Source organism: Clytia hemisphaerica, unplaced genomic scaffold (assembly GCF_902728285.1).
Source record: "Clytia hemisphaerica strain Z4C2 unplaced genomic scaffold, Clytia hemisphaerica genome assembly, whole genome shotgun sequence".
Lineage (NCBI taxonomy): Eukaryota > Metazoa > Cnidaria > Hydrozoa > Leptothecata > Clytiidae > Clytia > Clytia hemisphaerica.
In genome coordinates, this window is record NW_027104041.1 from 298712 (window position 1) to 319725 (window position 21014).

At 35.8% G+C, this 21014-nt stretch overlaps 1 protein-coding gene across 1 annotated transcript in view; it reads left to right on the forward strand.

The window, feature by feature from the left end:
- LOC136811814 (dynein axonemal heavy chain 3-like) overlaps positions 1-20834 on the forward strand; it is a gene marked incomplete at its 3' end in the record, with an annotated part of 35636 nt that extends 14802 nt beyond the window's left edge. The window contains 21 exon segments of the mRNA XM_067068440.1: positions 532-655; positions 1061-1127; positions 1898-1984; positions 2531-2675; positions 3524-3735; positions 4175-4266; positions 5471-5585; positions 5975-6145; positions 6716-6841; positions 7935-8071; positions 8942-9143; positions 10663-10794; positions 11417-11606; positions 14040-14238; positions 14576-14684; positions 15413-15532; positions 17785-17964; positions 18831-18922; positions 19292-19493; positions 20046-20198; positions 20757-20834. Of these exon segments, the coding sequence (XP_066924541.1) occupies positions 532-655; positions 1061-1127; positions 1898-1984; positions 2531-2675; positions 3524-3735; positions 4175-4266; positions 5471-5585; positions 5975-6145; positions 6716-6841; positions 7935-8071; positions 8942-9143; positions 10663-10794; positions 11417-11606; positions 14040-14238; positions 14576-14684; positions 15413-15532; positions 17785-17964; positions 18831-18922; positions 19292-19493; positions 20046-20198; positions 20757-20834 (2933 nt within the window).
- Between the last annotated feature and the right edge of the window lie 180 nt (positions 20835-21014).

The following is a 21014-nucleotide window of genomic DNA, read 5'->3' on the forward strand; positions in this document are numbered from 1 at the left end:
CCCTCCCGCAGTATCTCTCTATAGCTGAATGTACGTTCGCGCTCTGACTAAGTAAGAAAGTCCAATTTTAAAACATGGTGGCATGTGTCAGACCTATCGGTAAAGGTCCGAAAAAAATTGAGCCATCTCATATGATGCTAGTGACATTTGGTGGGTTAAACGGCTTTAACAAGGGCTTTTCCAGAAAAAAACCGTACACTCCCTGTTGAGGAGCTCCAACCTTTTGTGAATTACCCCCTGGAATTCCAGGCAATTTTAGGATCATACCCCTCTGGAATTCCGAATTTTTACAGAATTCATTCATTAACATTACCCCCATGGAATTCCACTTATTTTTGACGGATTTTTGTCTACTGCTATGGAATTCCACTGCATTTCAAACCATACATACCCCCTTGGAATGGAAATGGACTCCTCAACAGGGGGTGCACGGTTTTTTCTGGAAAAGCCTATTTGCACTATAGTATATTCCCTCGCGCTAACCTTTACTGACAATAACATGGTCTAAAAGTTTTATCTTCTTTCATATAGCGGATGACATGAAACTGAATAGTGCTGTTTTCCATTGGCCTAAAAGAATCCTTAAGATTTTCGAACTCAGCGATAATCGAATCTCTTCAAGGAAGACAAATGCTGGTACAGAGCTTAAACGAAAGTAAGAATCTCCGACTTGTTGTTTTTTGTGAAAATCCTTCTAAGGTTCGGAAGTGGTCTCTTGGAAATATCTATGTTAAGCTTTGTTTTATATGAAGATATTGAACCTTCCTTGTCGCGCATTAAATTGTCTGATCGATCAATTATTTATATTAAAGTAGAGTCTATAACTCGATCCTCTATAAACTCCCGAGTTTCTCCCGAGTTATGTCTCCTTATTCGAACAAATTTTCTTGTCCCTTCATTAAAAATGTCTTATAACCTTACTCTATAACAGACGAAACTTCCTTGTTCGAACAAATTTGCTTTCCCCGTGCGTGCTCTGCAGTGTTGTTATGGAGACTCAACTATAAAACTATTAATATTTTTGAGAGGGTTTGAATCTAGACCTTTCGTCACTTTTCAGGGTGGATGAATTTACAGAAAAACTGGAAGGTTACACTAAAGAAGTTGATCTCTTCAGAAAGAAAGAGGTATTTAAAAGAATTTACAACCTGCAGCTCTCTGTCTTTCTGATTCTAGAACTTTCTGAAACTTTATTTAGTTTCCGTGATTTGAATCTTTTTGTAACTCAAAAAAGTAAAAAGTAAAAAGTATGAATAGGTTTAGCCTAACTACCTTAAGGGAACTTATTTCGGCCGGAACTAATTTTGACGAGCGGCAAAAATCCTGAAAATTTTTAATTTTGGCGAGGACTTATTTTGGCGAGTGAGCAAAAATATTTAATTTTGGCAGGAAATAATTTTGTTGCCTGTACCAGACGACCACGGCTTTTTCCTGGACACAGAGTGATAAAGAAATCGCTTGTTGGGATAGAGATAATAATTTTGGCGAATTTTGTCTAAATTCAACGAATTCGCCAAAATTAGTTCCCGTCAAAAAAAGTTCCCTAGTTATTATAGTGGTAACTGGTATACCAGTTGGATGTTACGACATACTCCTCATAAACCCGTCAACTCTTAAAGGGACATAAGAACTGACGAAATTTGTAAACAAACCGTATGCAGCGGGATACAAAATCAAAACAAATGTCAAAATAAAAAATAAAAACAAATATGGCTGATTTTGATTGTTTTAATTATTTTACAAGTTGATTTTGGACACGCGAATTTTGATTGTTCTTTTTAATGACACGTGGTTCGCGCAATGTTTACATTTTACTACTTTTATTATGGCCCTTTAAACCACAAGGGATATAGGGATATAACCAACTAACATGCTCAACGCTTTCTTTCTCGTATAGATGATGAACCTCGAGGAGATGACAAAAAATGTACAAAAACTTGAAGAGCTTGACACTCTAATCGAACAAGCACGCGAGGAAGCCGAGGTAACGATTCAAAACTCAATAATTGGAAAATTTTATTTTGTGTCAAAATATTTCAAAAAGATGAAGATAGTGAGCAAAATCAGAATGTACTCTCTCTATGATGATTGAAAATAAATTCGATTTTCGCAAACACAATGCTAATCCTTGAAAATAAACCCTTTCACAAGTGGCCTAGAGGGGGTTTTGAAAATTTTTTAGCGCCTGCAGCGCGTATCAACCACCCAAAATGGTTACTCCGAAGGCCAAAACTTAATTTCTAAGTCAAAAAACGGTAAGTGACCAAAGTGCTTAGAATTTTGCCTGGCTGTATGGTTCAGCAATGTACTTTTATTTAGAGCTTCATTGAGTTCTTTAGCTGACTCGTTACTAGCCATTTTCAGCAGCAGGGGACTAAATTTTCCCCAAAACTGATTATGTGTTAACCAAATATCTTTTAGTTAAACTTAATTGAAAATGTCGCACTCCGCTCTACTTTCCCCTCTACCAAGCAACGTTTTATGCGATTTCGTACAATTTCGTTTAAGTTTTCATCGTCTTCGCTTTTAGGGACTTCAAGGTGAAGAGGGTCTAATGGAATGGGACATCACACAATACCCACAGATCCAATTGATCGTTGCATCTAAAGAACCTTTCGATCGTCTGTGGAAGACTGCGTTGAGTTTTCATAACAGTTATGATGATTGGATGAATGGTATGCCAACCCTATTAAGGGATTTTGTTTTTAATAATGAGATTGATATCGTTTGCTTACTCATCAATTTTAATTTACAAACCTTTTCATATTGAATCGTCACGAATGTGGAGCAAGATTGGTCAGAAAGAGGAAAAGCATATTTAGCACAATATAACAATAGGGAAACACTGTCCTACTATGAAATATGTGTCTGATATGAAATGGGAACAGTTATGTAAAAATAAAACCTTTAAAGTGGAGCTAGAACTTTCATGCATAAAATGTAGTACAGCTTTACTTCTGTGCTTGACAAAACATACAAATTTCAAAGAAAATTTAACATTTTATTTTTCATGTTTTTATTTTTCATGTAATTAGAAACCTGTATCTACCCTAACTAATGGAGAATTACCCTATTTTCGTTAGGGAATTTTTTTGCCTCAGTAACGGAGTAAGAGCAAGCTAGCGGACTACATTTTGATTTTAGAATGTGAATCGATTTAGGACGACCACAGGTGGTAAACCATATCCATAAAATATCAAAAAGTAGACTACCGTATTGTATTGCCTTGATATTAATCCAGGCTACACAAACCTTTTTCTTCATCTGATTCAGCTGTTAAAACTCTGTTAATTATTTTCTTGAAAATTTTACGATTCTGAATCCTTATTCAAATTGAGGGCGAATTGTTTCCTGTTTTTCACCTACAGGCCCATTAATATCTTCTTTCAGACCTTTTCCGACTGCGGACTCAAAAAACACTAGAGGACTGTAATAATACCTTAATATATCATATATGATAATCATACTAATGCGGAAATGACTTAATCACTACGTATATAATTATACTTTCTTTTCTGACAAGGTCCATTTATGGAGATCAACGCTGAAAAAGTGGAAGATGAAACCTCGGCCATGTGGAGAACCATGTTCAAACTTGCCAAGACATTCTCAGATATGCAAGGTCCTAAACGTGTTGCAGAAAATATTCGGAGCAAAATCGACAAATTTAAAGCTAATCTTCCACTGTTGAATTGCATCTGTAATCCTGGTCTCAGAGAACGTCATTGGGCTCAGGTGAGGAGGATATTAATCCCAAGCGAAAAGATATTTTGTGTTCGTTGTACAGTAGACGCTAACTCTAATTCAAGGGGAAATTGGATTTTCATCGACTAAGTGAGGCCATCGAGTAGTAGAGGGTCGTTTAATAGAGTTTCGTTCGTTCGTTCGAAGAATGTCTTGAAAATATGTTGAAAGTCGCAGAATTTGCAAAAAAAAAACTCAGAAAAGTTTATCTTTAGACCTATAGCCAAGGTGGACGAAGTAACATCAGGCTTTTACCCCCTGGAAGTTTTAGAATAACTTTTAACTCCCTGAAAAAATGAAAAAGACTTTCCCTTCGACCCCCTGGAATTTCATCTCGGATTACCCCCAGGAAATGATCGATCCACATGTATGGATATAAAATAGAATAACCCAATCAATTACTCACATATTATCTGCTTACATTATCCAGATAAGCGAGGCCGTGGACATGGATGTTCAACCAGAAAACAACACGTCACTTTCACACATGATCGATTATGGTTTAACCAAATACCTTGAGAAGTAAGTATTTTTTTCTCCGCATAACTTACATTTTACCTGGACCCACTATCTTCTTCAGTTTTCGATTAAAGTTAAAAAGAACACAAGTGAATAAGGCGAGACCAATTTAACTTGTTGTTCTACGGACAGATCGTTAGAAAAATATGGGTCGGTCGGTCGGCAAAATAAGAATAAATTTTTCATTTATCAGGGTTGGTAAGGTACCGAGAAAATTTTCCAAAAAGTATCTGGATCAAAATGGAATGCTTTTTATGATTTTTCAATTTCTTGAATTAATTTTCAGCTTTATTCAAGTTTAATTCTTGCAAATAACTAGTGTGTAAAATATATTGTAGTGGAAATTCGATATTATTATTTTTTTGATTTTAGCAAAAATAGGGTCGGTCGGCTCCGTAGAACAACAAATTAAATTGGTCTCGCCTAAGTTGTAGCAAATAATAAATAGAAATGGTGATATCGATATTTCAAATCAGCTCATACCAACTTGACCTTTGACCGAGAGAAGTCTTCAACCTAGAGAGGAATCTTCAACCTTTTTCAAGTAAAAGAAAAATGAAGCTTTGATATACGTGCCGCTTTTGGAATGATGGATTGAATCTAGCACTTTCTTTGTATTTGTGCGGCATATTTTTCGAAATCTTGCGATGGATTTTACTTTTATTCATGTGACTAGGCAGATCAGCTGAGGTCAGTGGCTTCATTTCCCACCCCAGAGTTTCTAGCCCTCAATGGGAATTGATCTTTTCCAGAAAAAAACCTTACACCTCCTGTCGAGGAGGTTGATTTCCGTTCCAAGGGGGGGGTAAGGTTTGATATGTGGCGGAATTCCATAGGGAGATAGAAAAATCTGTCAAAACTAACTGGAATTCCATGGGAGTAACTTATTAAATCCTACTAAAATCCAGAATTCCAGAGGGGTTTAAACCTGAAATTGCCTGGAAGAGGGATGGACCTCCTCAACAGGGGTATACGTTTTTAGTTTTTTTGGAAAAGCCCATTCCTAATCTATTCATGATATGCACCACTGGAGAGTCTTCTGAGAACTTTTAAAAATTTTCCACCCAATACGTCACTTAAACAATAGAAAAAGTGACGTATTGGGTAGAACAAAAAAGAAAAGTTGCATGATTTCGTGAAGTCATTGCAGTGGTGCATATCATGAATTCAGAGTAAAGCTAAATTTTCATTTTTATATTTTATGCAGAATGACAGAGATCAGTGGAAGTGCAAGTAAAGAATACTCATTAGAGAAAGCTATGGAGAAGATGAAAGCTGAATGGTCAGATATGCTGTTCGAATTCACCCCTTATCGTGATTCCGTAAGTCAAAAGGACTTTTATTTCAACTAACCCTCAGCCTTAAAGGGGTAGAATCTATCACTCTCGGTTATTTTTGATCTAGAAGAGCCACTGGCCATGAAAATTGGTACTGATGTTCTCCATCTCCATCAGAAAGCAAACTTCCTGGAAGGAATTTTTTTTAAATTTCAACCTTTCAGAAAAAAGTCAAAATTTATGGTTTACAAAGATATCCCTTAGATTCAAACCATTGCTCGTATCCCAACGTTTTAAGTTAAAACTGAAAAAATTAAGAACATACGAAGACTTCTAAGATTTAGGATGTCCTTATAAACAATGTGTATAACAAAACAAATAAGAAACATGCTGTCAGCCTACAGTTGTCCACTATCTTTACATTGTCATTACAGGGGATTTCAATTCTGTCAGCAATTGATGAAGTACAACTTCTGTTGGATGATCACATCATTAAAGCTCAAACAATGAGTGGGTCACCTTTCATTAAACCGTTTGAAAAAGAAATCAAAGAATGGTGTGAACGACTTATCATGATTCAAGATATCCTCGACAACTGGCTAAAGGTCTGTTTAACTCATATCTGGTGTTCCGATGACAAATTGGTGGCCGCCCACGCTAAAGTACTAAAGGGGCGGATCAATTTCCCATCAGAGAGGAATGATGGTTGGCTTTTGATGTCGGACTCAACGGCCCTTTGGCGTGTGCTTGAAAATATTTTGGTCGGACCCGAAAACCCCGAAAACGAGGGCTAGGGCTCAGGCCTCCCACTAAAAACATCCTTAACGTGGTCTGATGAGATTCCATGTATTCTAAACCTTCGAGATGTTGAACATTTTCCCGGCCACAAGAGCCTTGAGACGCTGTATCTGCAAAACTACTTGAGATATCAAGTTGACATTTTCAGGGTCTTATTTTCTTGTGTGATGATGCATTTGGTCCAAATTTCATCAAAATCTAAGAGGGTGAGGTATCACACTTTCTTTATTCTGAAGATTAAAAAAAAATGGCTCTTAACGTGTCGAAAGAAAATGTTCTACATCGATTGCCAGATATTGTTTAAACTACCGTACTTGCTTTTCTCGATAAAGTTGAAAGACCTTTATTTATTTCTAAATTTTCTTCCTCTACTTTAGTGTCAAGCCACGTGGATGTATTTGGAACCTATCTTCAGTTCAGAAGACATCATGGCTCAGATGCCAGAAGAAGGTCGAAAGTTTGGTATAGTCGATGGTTATTGGAAAGATATTATGATTGAAGCTGTAAGGGAGCTCTGTTTTGATTCAATCTTTTAGTCTATTATATGCGATATCTTTAACTCATTTCTTAATTTTGAACCGAAGCTTCATGATTTTTAGAGGTAGGAATCTTGCAACCGCAGTCGAAAGGTGACCTGAAGGCTCTTCTTTCGAAAGTTTTCTACCCGAGGGTAGGGGAGAGCGCCATTCTTTTTCCCTGGATTGCTTCACTCACCCTAGGTCCTTCTTTTAATTGCCGAACATGAAGCTAAGAAGTATCAAGTACCACTTCATAGTTTCTACCCCCCCCCCTTACATTCAGGGGGGTCTTGGGTTTTGATGAACCAAAAGCAAGGGGGGGGGTGTTGGGGAATTTGAGCAAAGATTGGAGTCAGCTTCCGTTTGTAACTGGTTGATTATGTTCAAACTGAAAAATTGATTGAAAAATTACAATTAGAAAATAAACTAGAGAAATTGATTATTGACAATAATTGAATGCAATAAATGAACTTAAATTTGACTAACAAAAAACATGCCTAAAAATGACCTAGCCTAATGTCCAGACCTAAACCGGACCCAACCTAAATGTGCATGAAAAGGAGGCACAAAAAGCACAAGAGGCAAACAAGAAAGGCACAAAGGCAAAAGAAAGGCACAAGGCAAACAAAGAGGCAAACGTACCGGATAGCCACATGCCAAATTTGAAGGCAAGTGAATACAGGTACATGAAATGATTGATAAAAGATTGAACTTGAAATATTGAACTCTAAAACTTGTATCTAAAAATGAAATTTTAAATTAATTTCCTAAGGGGGGTTAGCACTAAAGGGGAGGGGGGGTCCTCTTACCTAAGGGGGGGGGGTCTTGACCGCTCTAGAAACTATGCACTTTACCGTGTTGTAAATCTTTGGTATGACCCGGCCAAGGATTGAACCCACGATCTTGCGCACTGTAGCCGAATGCCCTACCTTTAAACCACTAATCACGGTAGATGAAGGTCGTAGAGGATAAGTTGACAAAAAAGGCAGCACTCGACTGCATAACATGTTATACTCTGAATAGCTACCTTCCTTACACCACCACAAGTTTCTACATTTCTTCTTCCACCAAACAACAGATCAAGGATAACCATGTGTTAGTATGTACTGACCAACCCAACATGTTGGGTCGTCTAGTGGAAGCCAATCAACTGTTGGAAGACATCCAGAAAGGATTGAACGCTTACCTTGAACAAAAACAACTCTTCTTTCCAAGGTTTGTACCTTACCAGCTGGCACACAACGTTGTTTAAACGTTAATATAACGTTATATGGACGTTGTGAACGTTAGATAGACGTTGAAATAACGTTGTGTGCCAGCTGGGCACCAGTGTTAAAAGTTCTTCCGTCTCCAGACGGATTTCCGTCTTGGTAAAAAGTATAAAAAAATTTCGAGAATATAAATTGTGCTACCTTATCGGCCAAAACTTAGTCGGCCTTAATTTTAGTCGGCCTTAATTTTAGTCGGCCTTAATTATTAGTCGGCCCTAATTTTAGTCACCTCGTCAAAATTTATTCACTAAGGGCTGACTAATAATTAAGACCGACTAAAAATTTGGTCCATCTTTAAATTTACAAGCAGATGAAAATAGGAGAAAGCTTAAAATACTGGAAAATAAGGAAAGCTTAATTATAAACTTTTAATCTTTAGTCGGCCCAAATTTTAAGGCGGCCCCAATTTTAGTCACCAAGCCAAAATTTAGTCACTTAGGGCTTAGGGTTTTGGCCGATAAGGTATTTTGCTGTGTAAAAAACCTCGGACGAAAAACCTCTCTTCGAACACTTGCTTTCAACGATGTAGGATAATGCCCATTTGAGCCAAGATAGATTTAGGTTGTCCTCAAATCTTACAATCCTTCATAGAAAATTTTTTTTAAACTTTTCAATAAAGACATTTTTGTTTTACTCCAACAATAACGTGCTCACGACTGCGTAATAAAATTCTAAAAGTAAAACCTTTTAAATTTTGGCCATGATAGTCTAGTCGAGGTTTCCATTCTGTTGATTCAACCAGTGTATTAACAAAAAATTCTTTTTTCGATAGCTGTAAATTTCTGATTAAATTAAATTCATTTTTCGACTTTAGATTTTTCTTCTTGTCCAATGACGAGCTGTTAGAAATTTTATCCGAAACGAAAGATCCTCTTCGAGTGCAACCTCATTTGAAGAAATGTTTTGAAGGAATCTCCAAATTGGAATTCACAGAATCACAAGAGATTATTGGTATGATTAGTGCCGAAAATGAGAATGTCCCTTTCTCCAAGAAAATTGTTCCTGCTCAGTCTAAGGTTTGTAGATAAACTTCTCCCTCACACGTTTTTATAAGAACAAACTATATAAGAATATTTTGAGGCAAAGATATTAAGAACAAGTTAAGAACATTTTGAGGCTTTACGGACCCTAAAACACTTGATTTCTTATGAAAAAGAACAAAAATAGTCACAAAATGATGAAAAAAGAACAACTTAAGAACATTTCTAGGCTTAAAACTCAAAAAGCTTAGAACATCCAAGCGCTTCAAAGTTTTGGATGTTCTTATAAAAAACGTGTACTTTTTAACTTTCACTTGTCTTTCTGTATTAAAAATACTAATCGTACGCCTTTCTCTGCAAATTTGGGATAAAAAAGCCCAAAGTTGAGTTTACTCTGGCAATTTTGTCAAAAAAACACCGAGGGCCTTCTTTTCAAAATTGCTACAGTTGACTCTCTCTAATTCGAACTCGAAGGGGTAATCTAATTTGTTCGAATTATAAAGAGGTTTAAATTATAGAAAGTGTTCTACTCGGGTTTTTCCTTGAAAGAAAACGATAATTAATTCGAAATATAAAAAGATTCGAATAATAGAAGTTCGAATTAGCGAGAGTCGACTGTAGTAGTAGAAAAAGCCATATGATTCTGTATATTGTATTGAAAAGGGGTCCTGGCCTAGCAGAATCTATGATCGGAGCTTTTTGTAATTAGTACCCTTCTCAACTTGGGTGAAAACAATTTTAAACGGAAAATTTAATTTAATTTTAAATTGACCCATATCGAGTAGTGCCTTATTATGGTACAACTTTATAAACTCCAGTCTAAGATGGCCGACATAGCTTATAGGGTACATAAAGGTCAGTGATACCTAACACACAAACCGTACGCTTTCTCTGGCAGTAAAAAAACTTTAGTTTACTCTTGCATGTCGTCAAAATATACGGGAAGGGTCTATTCCAAGAATTAATAGTAGTAGAAAAAGTCATGCAATTCCCTATTTTGTACTTAAAAGGGTTATTCTTTTCTAACACTTTCTAACACATTTCACTTTGTTACTAGTAAGACCTTAGTAACTTTATTCTTCTTAGCTTTTCTTGTAATTATATCGTGCGGCCACCTCCTTAGTTTAGCTTTATGTCTATGAGTGTGGTCGCTAGTCTCGCTTTTTAGGACAAATAAATCACTTACTTACTTTACTTACTTACACTGTTCTCGTATTATAAAAAGTGTGTATGTATAAAATGCGAAGCGATCCAGGCAAGTCACTCGATTCGCAAGTTGCAAGCAAAGTATTTATAGGGTCACACACTAGACATTGCAAGTTAAAATAGATTCATAACCAATTCGTAAATGTAAACAACTTACGACGCTTACATCTACGGGTTTGAGGAAAATTATATGAATTCTTTCATGAATCGTTGTGAAAAGTTCAATAATCATTTGTCCGCCCTGAGTATTAAGAGTCATACAATAATTCCCTATTTTGTACTTAAAAGGGTTATTCTTTTCTAACACTGTTCTCGTATTATAAAAAACATTTCACTTTCCGTTTCACAGGGTATGGTTGAGAAATGGTTGATTCAAGTGGAAGAGGTGATGATCAAAAGTTTACAAAAAGTAGCAGAAGATGCATTGAACAATTATACACAAACACCCAGAGAGAAATGGGTACAAGAATGGCCTGGACAGGTAGGATTGTGAATAAAACTTAAACGGGGTTATACCTTTTTATATGAGAAAACAACAACATAGGAATACCAGACTCTGAAGCTTTTAAAGCCTTTGCTGATCCTACTGCTTGAGGTATGTATATAACGGGGTTATATCTTTTAACGGGGTTATACCTTTTTATATGAGAAAACAACAACATAGGAATACATAGGAATACCAGACTCTGAAGCTTTTAAAGCCTTTGCTGATCCTACTGCTTGAGGTATGTATTACACGTAAAGTTTAGGTCGAATTTGAACTAGAAGGTTTTGTTTTTAAATAAGAGTGATATCGTTTGCTTATTCGTCAATCTTTATTCACAAGCTTTTTGATATTGAATTGACACGGATGTTTAGCCAGATTGGTCAAAAAGAGGAAAAACACATTTTCTTGCTTCAGCACAATATAACAATAGGCAGACACTGTCCTGATATGAAACATGTGTCTGATATGAAACGGAAACACTTTTACGTTAAAATAAAACCTTTAAGGATACCGCTATAAGATGACTTTTCCATAGAAAGTTAAGAATATCCATGTTAAATTGGGATTCATGTATTCAAAAAGATAAAGATCCTTATCTCCTTAATCCTTTGAACAGGTTGTTATCGCCGTAAGCAGTATTTACTGGACAAGTGAAGTCAGTGAGGCGATTATCACACCGAACGGGCTCGATCAATACTTACAAATTTGTAATGAACAAATCAATAGAATTGTTGAGTTGGTTCGTGGCAGGCTGGATAAAGGTGTTCGTGTCACTCTTGGTGCTTTGGTTGTTATTGATGTTCACGGTAAGTTCTCCTTTAAAACACACCTCGTCTCGATTTACAGATTCTTTTAATACAAAACGTAGGAGCAATCCTGCCTGAAAGTCAAAAAGAAGAAAAAAAGATGTACGGGAAGTTGGAATAGTGATTCAAACACTCGAAAAGTAAACAAACGTCTAGGTAGGTTTTTGAACCTACCTTGGAGGTCCTATAAATTAACCGATATCCGTTCGTCCGTTCGTTCGTCCGTCTGTTACCAGCTTTTCTCGAGATTGGCTCATTAGTTTTTTCTGATTTTTGGCACAATAATGTAAAATGACAATGCCCAAAATGTGACGGAGCCCGATTTTCGAAAAAAAAATCATTTCCGGCCGAAAATGCCGGAAATATGACGGAAAAACTGTTTTTTTTTGGCATTTTCTCGAGATTTTATCATTAGTTTTTTGTGAATTTTTGCTCAAAGATGCGTATTAATATTGTTCAAAACATGGCCGAGTTTGATTTTGAGGAAATTTTTTCGCCGAAAATGCCGTAATATGCCGAATCGCGTTTTTCTAGATTTGTCATTGGACTTTTTCCTTACCTTGTTTTTTCATTCAAAAACATTATTAATAGCAATGCCCACCATTAAGCATGTTTGAATTTTCAATAAAATTGATTTTTGAAGCCGGAGCTATTTAAAAATCGCCGGAACAACCTATTTTTGCCAGAAAGACAGTATTTCTTGAATTTCTCGAGCTGTAATTTATATTTTTTTATGAAATTTTACACACTGATGCAATATGACAATACCTAAAATGTGACGGAGCCCGATTAAATACAGTAAATACTACAGATAAATATTGTGATCCGTGGCTAGAAGATCATAGTGTGAAACACAAGCTTAGAAGTATAAGGAAGTATTTGAGCAGATGTGTTATCATTGAAGATGTTCCTTAGTCATCGCAAACCATTCAACATTCACACTCTCTTTAAATTTTTGGACCTACCCCGGTGGGGTGGAGGTCCTATAAATTAACCTGTGTTCGTTCGTCCGTTCGTCCGTCCGTTCGTCTGTTCGTCTGTTACAAACTTTTCTCTGGATTGAATCATAGGATGCTTTTGATTTTTGGTACAAAGGTGCAAAATGGTAATGGCTAAAATGTGACGGAGCCAGATTTTCGAAAAAAAAATTTTTGGGGTAAATTTGGGCCAAAAAACGGCTAAAAAACGGTTTTTTTGGATTTTGTGAAAAATTGGATCATCAATTTTTTTTTTTTTTTTTGCATGAAAGTAGGGTACCATCTTAGGTAAAAGATGACTCAAGCAGATTTTTGCAAAAGAAATTTGTTGGCTCCAAAAACGTATGTTTATCTATAAGAATCACTATTATTATTAATAAGCATACATCATTGTTCTTAGTCAAATTACTCAATTCTTTTATGAGATGTTTTTTTTTGCTCATGAGGGCTTACTTTTGAAGAATATGTGTGTTAAGACATGAAATTTTGGTTGCTTGGAGTGTTTTTATAGAGAAGTGGCCAAATTCGATATTTTTTTATAAGCACATTATCAATTACTTAGGTATTAGCTTTTCTCAAGATTGGCTCTTTCATTCTTTATGATTTTTTGCACAAATAAAAAAAAAAGATGCATAACTATAAACTCTCGAATGTGACGGAGCCCGATTTTCGAAAAACAATGTTTTTGGGCAAATTTGGGCCAAAAACGGCTAAAAAACGGGTTTTTTGGACTTTGTGAAATATTGGATCATTGTTTTTTCAGATTATTTTGCATGGAATAATTAATAGATTTTTGATAAAAAAGAATTTTTCAACTCTAAAAAACCCATCTTTATATTTAAGAATTAATTAAATCACTATTAATAAGCATACACCAATGTTCATAGCCAAATTACTAAATTTTTTTATGAGATAGATGTTTTTTTGCTCACAAAGTCTTGAATATGAAAGAATATTTCAAGAGTATGAAATTTTGGTTTCTAAACGTTTTTTTATAAGAAACAAACGACTAATTTTAATAGATCGTCACTATTTGTGTTCTGAATGATTGTTTAACGGTCATGCTCACGTAGATATCAATTATATATGTGTTAAATGCATAACCAGGTAGGTCCATAAAAGTATCACTTGTTTATACAATAGCGAGTTTATGTGTTCGAGATAAATCGAAGGAGACGGTATAAAGAAAAGTTGACATGTCACAGAAATTGCCGTCCACTTTGCTCGACGACGGTAAAAACACCAAAATATTGTCGTCTGTTTAGTAAATAAAGGCGATAAAGATATACATCAACTATCGAGTTTGTTGTGCGTCGACTTCAATTACAGTCGCCCTCGATCTTCCGACACATAAACGACAATAATAACGCTAATAAACGACACGAGCAAGAAACATCCTTAAAACCTTTATACCTTACCTGAATTTATCTATATCTTCTCTTTCTCCCTTGCACAGCGCGCGACGTAGTTGAACAGATGGCGAACGATCAGATCAGCAACATTAACGATTTCCAATGGATTGCTCAACTTCGGTATTATTACGAAGAGAGTGTGATAGCAGTGCGTATGATTACTACTACGATCATGTATGGATATGAATATCTTGGTAATTCTGGTCGTTTGGTCATCACTCCTCTCACTGATCGTTGCTACAGGTGAGTGCGAAATCTTTTGTCATTTATTTAAACCAGTTCGTTTAGAGCAAAATGAGGGCCTGTTCTTTTGACAGCTGAAAATTTCTTTAAATTAATAAACGGGGGGGGGGTCCGAAAGGATTGGGAAAAAATCGAAAATTAACATATCAACAAGCGGGGAAGGGGACGTTTATCTATAACTAGGCTAGTTTATCTATTGAATCTCATTTAGCTTAGTTTACTTCAAAGTTAACCAGGTAAATTCCCCTCTTGACAATTGAAAAAATCTTCTCACTTCCTTTGCTCTGGTTGATGATTTGATCTAGCTCTAAAACCTGCGCTTTTTTTTTCCTCTCAGAACATTGATGGGAGCATTGAAATTGAATCTCGGAGGAGCACCTGAAGGTCCTGCAGGTACTGGCAAGACTGAAACCTCCAAAGATCTTGCCAAAGCTGTCGCCAAGCAGGTAATGATATGAATGAGCTATTGTGAATTAGAACCGTGAAGACGATTAGAAGCTCGTCTAGCATACAGTTGATGCTCTTTAATTCTATTTGAAGGTTAAATACAATTTTCATCGAATAAGAGAGCTTATCGAAAAGCAGAGCGTCCTTTATGAGTTTTCTTGTTGACAGTGACTTTCAATATTATTGAATAATGGAGCGTATCGAATAGTAGAACGTTGAATCAAAGAAAACTTTGTGAGATTGTATCGCTAAGGTCCTGACAATTTTTCCTTTTTGTTAGCTGATTTGCAATCCATAGAAGCCTGTCAATTCGAGATTATAAGAGACAATAATAGACTCCATTAGACTAACCCAGTGTTTATAACTATTATAATTTTGCAATGCCTTCCAACTTGAAAAAGGAGGAATTCCTACTTGGTAAGGAGTAGGACCCATTCCCCAGTGGGGAGGGCTCGTATCATATCATAATTTTGCCATGATAGTACTGCAGTGATTCGCTCGAATCTCTACCAACCTTTTATTTGAGACATGTGACAATGGTTCTCACACAAACACTGGATTGAAGTAAAATCCATTGCCAGATTTTGAGAATTATGCCGTGTGAAAACAAAGATAACCGCTAAATTTAATCCGTCATTTCAAAAGTGGGACAAATCTTAAAGTTTCACTTTTTACTTGCTTGAGAAAGGTTGAAGATTCATCTCTAGCCCCTTTTTCTCTTTTTTAGTGTGTCGTCTTCAATTGTTCTGATGGTTTGGATTACAAAGCAATGGGGAAGTTCTTCAAAGGTTTGGCTCAAGCTGGTGCATGGGCTTGTTTTGATGAATTCAATCGTATCGAACTTGAAGTAAGTACTCCTACCGTTATAAGCCTTATTAAATTGTCTAAATCCCGTCTCGCCTTGCGAGTAGCGTTACTTCTCGTTTGGTTCCGCGCGATATTGGCTATACTCTGAAAGCACAAACAAGGTTTAAGATGGCGGTGTTCAAGTCTCAGAAAAATCTTATCTCCCTCCAGCCTTACAGATATTGGTTGCCGGCAACCATATTTTATCACTAAATTTTCCCCAGAACTAATTATGGGTTAGCCAAATATGTGAACGCCAAACTTAATTGAAAGAAAAATGTCTCAATCTATCCTACTCCCCTCCAACCAGATGAACGAATTTGGAAATTAAATTTTTGCTTTTTGTATTGGTCTGAAACGATCATTGTGTGTCAAAATTTGAATGAAAGGTGATCCTGATGAAACCTTAACTCCAATAATCCCAAATTCAAGTTACGATAAATAACCTTTATATAATTTAATAACAAAACTTACTTACCACCATATCGGCCCTTTTTACACTGCTCTAATTTAGCTCCGACATTTTTAAGCTTGCTCTTTACGCCAAAGCTCAATTTTTTTCCATTTTTAGCCGAGCCCTAATTAAATTCCGATCCCCTTACGGTGACCCTTATTATTACGCCAGTGACGAAAAAATAACGCCAATAAAGCTTGGTAATCACGTATAAAAAGAAGCCGTTTACAGTATGTGGCCCCCAAAACGGCGATCAAATTTGAAATTTCTCTCAAATCTAGAGGAAAAGAGATTTTACAAAAATTTTTGCTGCATGAAAACCTTTAACATCTCTACTTTATTTCCAGGAAGTTCTTTTTAAAAATTTTCAATTTCAACAATATTTTTCAATCGCTTAAAGAAAGGTAGCTTTTTTCTAATGGCCCCCAAAACGGAGGTTTGAGATTTTAGCGATTTCTCGAGATATGTTTAAGTTATGAATACAAAATTTTGACCATAGTTTTGAAATATGATTTAGAGAGTTTTGGGCATAAATTTATTTGATAAAATTTTAATATACCCCTGGTTGTCAAATGCGGTTTGGGGCCCCCAAAACGGAGGTGTAGTTAAATCGAATTATTAACCAAGTGGTCAAAAGGGGAAAAACTATGAACATATTTGTGTTTTCCCTTAATTTACGACCCGAGGATGTAGATTTTTGATTTCTAAGGAAATATTTCAAGATTTTCGATATTTGCAAAGTCCAAACTGAAAATTTAATTTTCAAAATAACAATTTTATTTAAACAACGTGTTAAACAGTTGAAACAAATCTCTTTTGAAATAGTTCAATTCATGTATGAAATAAGCTGTGGAAAACTTAGAAAAAAGCTTAACTGAGTGAAATATTAAGCTTTAAAGATATTTTTTCTCCTATATGGCAAAAAAAATGACAGAATTTGTCGTTTGCTGATCAGCAAAAATTTATATATAATTGTTTTTTGTTATTAAACTATTAATCAAGGTTGATAGGAATAGAATTCCAATTTTTTGTTTTTCTCATATTTAGAATTTTCGGTTTGTCAAGCTGATTCTCGGCTCCAAAAATACTGTGACCTTCAAGATGCTATATCTTTTACCCGCCTCTAAAGTCACAGATGTATTTGCAATTTTTGAACGGCATTAGGTGTAAAAGTTTCCTTACCCCGTTCATAACTTATTTAATATCCAAGAGCTCGAGTGAGTTTATCAATTTTTATCTAATTTTGGTGTTAAAATATTTCCTTTAGACGCAAATATGTTATTTGATCTGTCTCAAACCAGCAAAAACATGCTCATTTTTAAGTATAACCATCATTCTTTCAAAATAAACAAAAATCGTTTAATTCTGATAAATCTACAAGTCAGAATCTTCATTTTAATGAAAACCTCCATTTTGGGGGCCGTCTCCGTTTTGGGGGCCATATACTGTAAGACTAGTCGTGTGCGTCTAATGTTAGTCGCAGGCGTTTAACATGTGCGTCTAGTGTTAAACGTGCGCGACTAGTGTTAAACGCCACTTTTTTTAATACGCAGTGTTGCAACTTTTCTGTCTGTAGACGAATATCCGTCCAGTTGAGATACAAATATATCATTTCCGTCTTGCCAGTAAGAGGGTTTTTGTTTCAAATGACCATCTAATCCTAAGGTCTCCGTCCATATTCACAAAACCTAGTTGCAACACTGAATACGTGAGTACCAAGCTTAAGGGTGGTCGTGAAAATTGCCGATGTGGTATTTTGTTACCATGCTTTTACATCATGTCTCATTTTTCCCACCCAGGTATTATCAGTGGTTGCGCAACAAATCTTGACCATTCAGAACGCTGTAGCTGCTTATTCGAAAGGACAACGAACGTTTATGTTTGAAGGAACAGATTTGGTTATAAATCCAACCTGTACTATGTTTATCACAATGAACCCTGGTTATGCTGGTCGACAAGAGTTACCAGATAATCTGAAGGTGATATGAATTGAAATTGAAATAAATCCTTTTTAAAAATGCTAAAAAGTTAAGATGGGTTTAGGGTTAGCGGAAAGTATGTAGGAGCAAGGGCGATCACCTAAGGCGAAAATAAGATAATATAGTGTTTCTGGAATGCGGGTGAAGGAAAAAAGCTCTCATGCGGTCGGCCGGAAAACTTTTTTTGCCTATTTTTGATAACTTAAGATCATTGAAATAGAACTTAAAAGATAACTTTTATATAGAAACAGTATGAAGTATGCCCTGAATAGTAATGTATTGACTACTAACGAAGTCTGCAGCGGGTCAGAAAATTATTTTTTTTCACCCGGCCGGTCTCCGGAAACACTCATTTTTTTTTATTTTCGCCTAAAATACAGAAGTTTGGTCAGTAATGTTGATTTTTAAAATTTTAACCCGATATTGTACCTTATCGGGGAAAACTTCGTCGGGGAAAAGTGACGAAATTTTGGGCAAGTGACGAATATTTTCCCCGACGAAAATTTTTCCCGACGAAAATTTTCCCCGGCCTTAATGCGTTTACCAACTACCAGCAAGTGACGAATTTTTCCCCGACGAAAATTTTCCCCGACGAAAATTTTCCCCGACGAAGTTTTCCCCGATATTGTATTTGATTCACAGTGTGTATAGTATAACAAAATCCGAATCTTTCCTATATAAAATCATGAAACTTCCCTGGCAACACGTTTGTCAGTCCTGCAAAACGTTCTGTTAAAACGCCATAGGATAATTTATAAAAGTACATCACATGATGACGTCTTTCCTCTTGATTCGTTTAGAAGCTTATTACGACAAATGCTGAGGCTCTAAAGGACATCCAGTTAATTTTATTTTCTCCATTTCAGGTTTTGTTCCGTACCGTGGCTATGATGGTACCCAATTATTCTCTTATTTCTGAAATTTCACTTTATTCGATGGGCTTTGTGGATGCTAGAGCGTAAGTATTTTCGTTGAAAATTTTATTTCTAGGATAGGATTTTTTGTAGCTTTATATAAACCCTGGACAAAGTTTTCAAATCTCGACAAAGCAAATATTTTTTTTTGCAAGAGGTACCTTAATGGTAGTAGCACTAATCGATAACGATGTAAATGCATCGAGGGCGCTAAAGATCTACTTTTCCTTGAATACTTTTGATGATGTTGCGCCGTTTTGACGTTTACTTTTAACACTGCAATGTCAATGAACAAAAAAAACTCCGATCAAAGACGGCGGATAAAGCTTAGTCGAGAGTTAATAAAGGTCAGTGAATGAAAAGTTCAATTCAAGTTGCTCCCTCTCTCACTCTTCTCTTCCCATCTGTTTCAGTATGGCTGTCAAAATCGTTGAAACATACAAACTATGTTCGGAACAACTTTCCTCACAATCTCATTACGATTACGGTATGCGTGCCGTCAAATCTGTCCTTACGGCCGCCGGTAATCTGAAACTGAGATTCCCTGATCAAGATGAAAGCGAGCTCATTTTACGTGCTATCTTGGAAGTTAATTTGGCTAAGTTCTTATCACAGGTAATTTAAAGATATTTTTTATGTTATAGAAACGAATGAATGTTTTTTGAATATTTTTTCCAGTGATAACGCTTTAAAATTGAAGGTATTTAGATTCAAAAATCTTCTCGTCTTCATTTTTCTATTTTTTTGGTTTGATAATATTCCACTTTTAATTTTTTTTCAACGGATTCAAAACCGCTATTTTAGCTCGAATTTTAGAAAAGTTACAGCATAGTCCATATAAAAACTTTTTGTTAGCTTTTTCCTTTGTTAATATCAAAAGATGAGAATTGATTTGCTCAGTTTTTGATTACGTTACCAAGTATTCCTCTTGGGATTGATTTAAGATTTAATCACATGATCAAAAAGCGAGCAAAACAAACTAATTTCTCAAACGCAAGTTCAAGTAAGAAACAATGGAAAGAAGCAAAAGGCTTCCAGACGGGGGTTTTTTATACGGACTATGGTTACAGCTGCTTTTGGCTCTACTTTAGATTATATTGAGACTATACTCAAGTAGTCTTCACGATCCTTCTTTTACTTGATCCATTTTTTTCATACCCACTTCAGGACGTTCCGCTATTCGAAGGTATTATTTCCGATTTATTCCCTGGCACCGGTTGGCCGAACCCGAATTACGGTGCCTTGATGGACGCCATGGTAGATAATTGCAAGAAGTTTGGTTTGCAATCTACAGATTGGTACCTCAAGAAGATTATACAGGTTTATTTTATCATCTTGCATTACTTAGTGCTTAAATGGGGGTCGTTATGGAAAGAAGGCTTTGCCTAGACTTCAGATTGACAATTTCGTGACAATTAGCAAAAAGTTGACCGTCTAGCCAAGAACTAACTGACTTTACGTGGTTCATGATTTTTCGTTTACTTTATATAGTGACTTTCAGTTAACTTCTGAACATCATTTTGGAATTTTTTTTCACACTGCTTCATGCTTAAACTATCAGTATCAAAGACTCTGGGACTTCATGAATGGTGGCGGAGTGATATCAAGAGAAATTTATTGACAGGAAAAACTTTCTATTTTAGATCTATTGAGAAATAAAGAATTTACTAATGATTGCTACACGATGTCTCATACTGGCGCAATCTCCAGGCAATGCAGTGTATCAAATAAAATTGAAATAAAATCTACAATCACTGCATTGCCTGAAGATTAATTGCGCCAGCATGAAATATCGTTCTTTATTTCTCAAGATTTCTCTTAAATCTTTTTTAACTTTCTTGAGCACTTTGTGATTCTATTTATTTCTCTGTGTTTTAGATCTACGAAATGATGATCGTTCGCCACGGTTTCATGATTGTTGGTGAACCTCTAGGTGGAAAAACTATGGCTTACAAGGTGAGTAAATGATCATCAAAAGCAGTTCACTCATAATGCGTAATTTGGTAAAGAACCGTCCTCACCTGTTCATATTTAAAGAATTTCTTTGACAAATAAGCCTGTAGAAGTACATTGCTCAGCATAGCTGCTTGATCTATTTTTTGAAAGTTGAAAATTGGATATTTTCATGTAGTGATC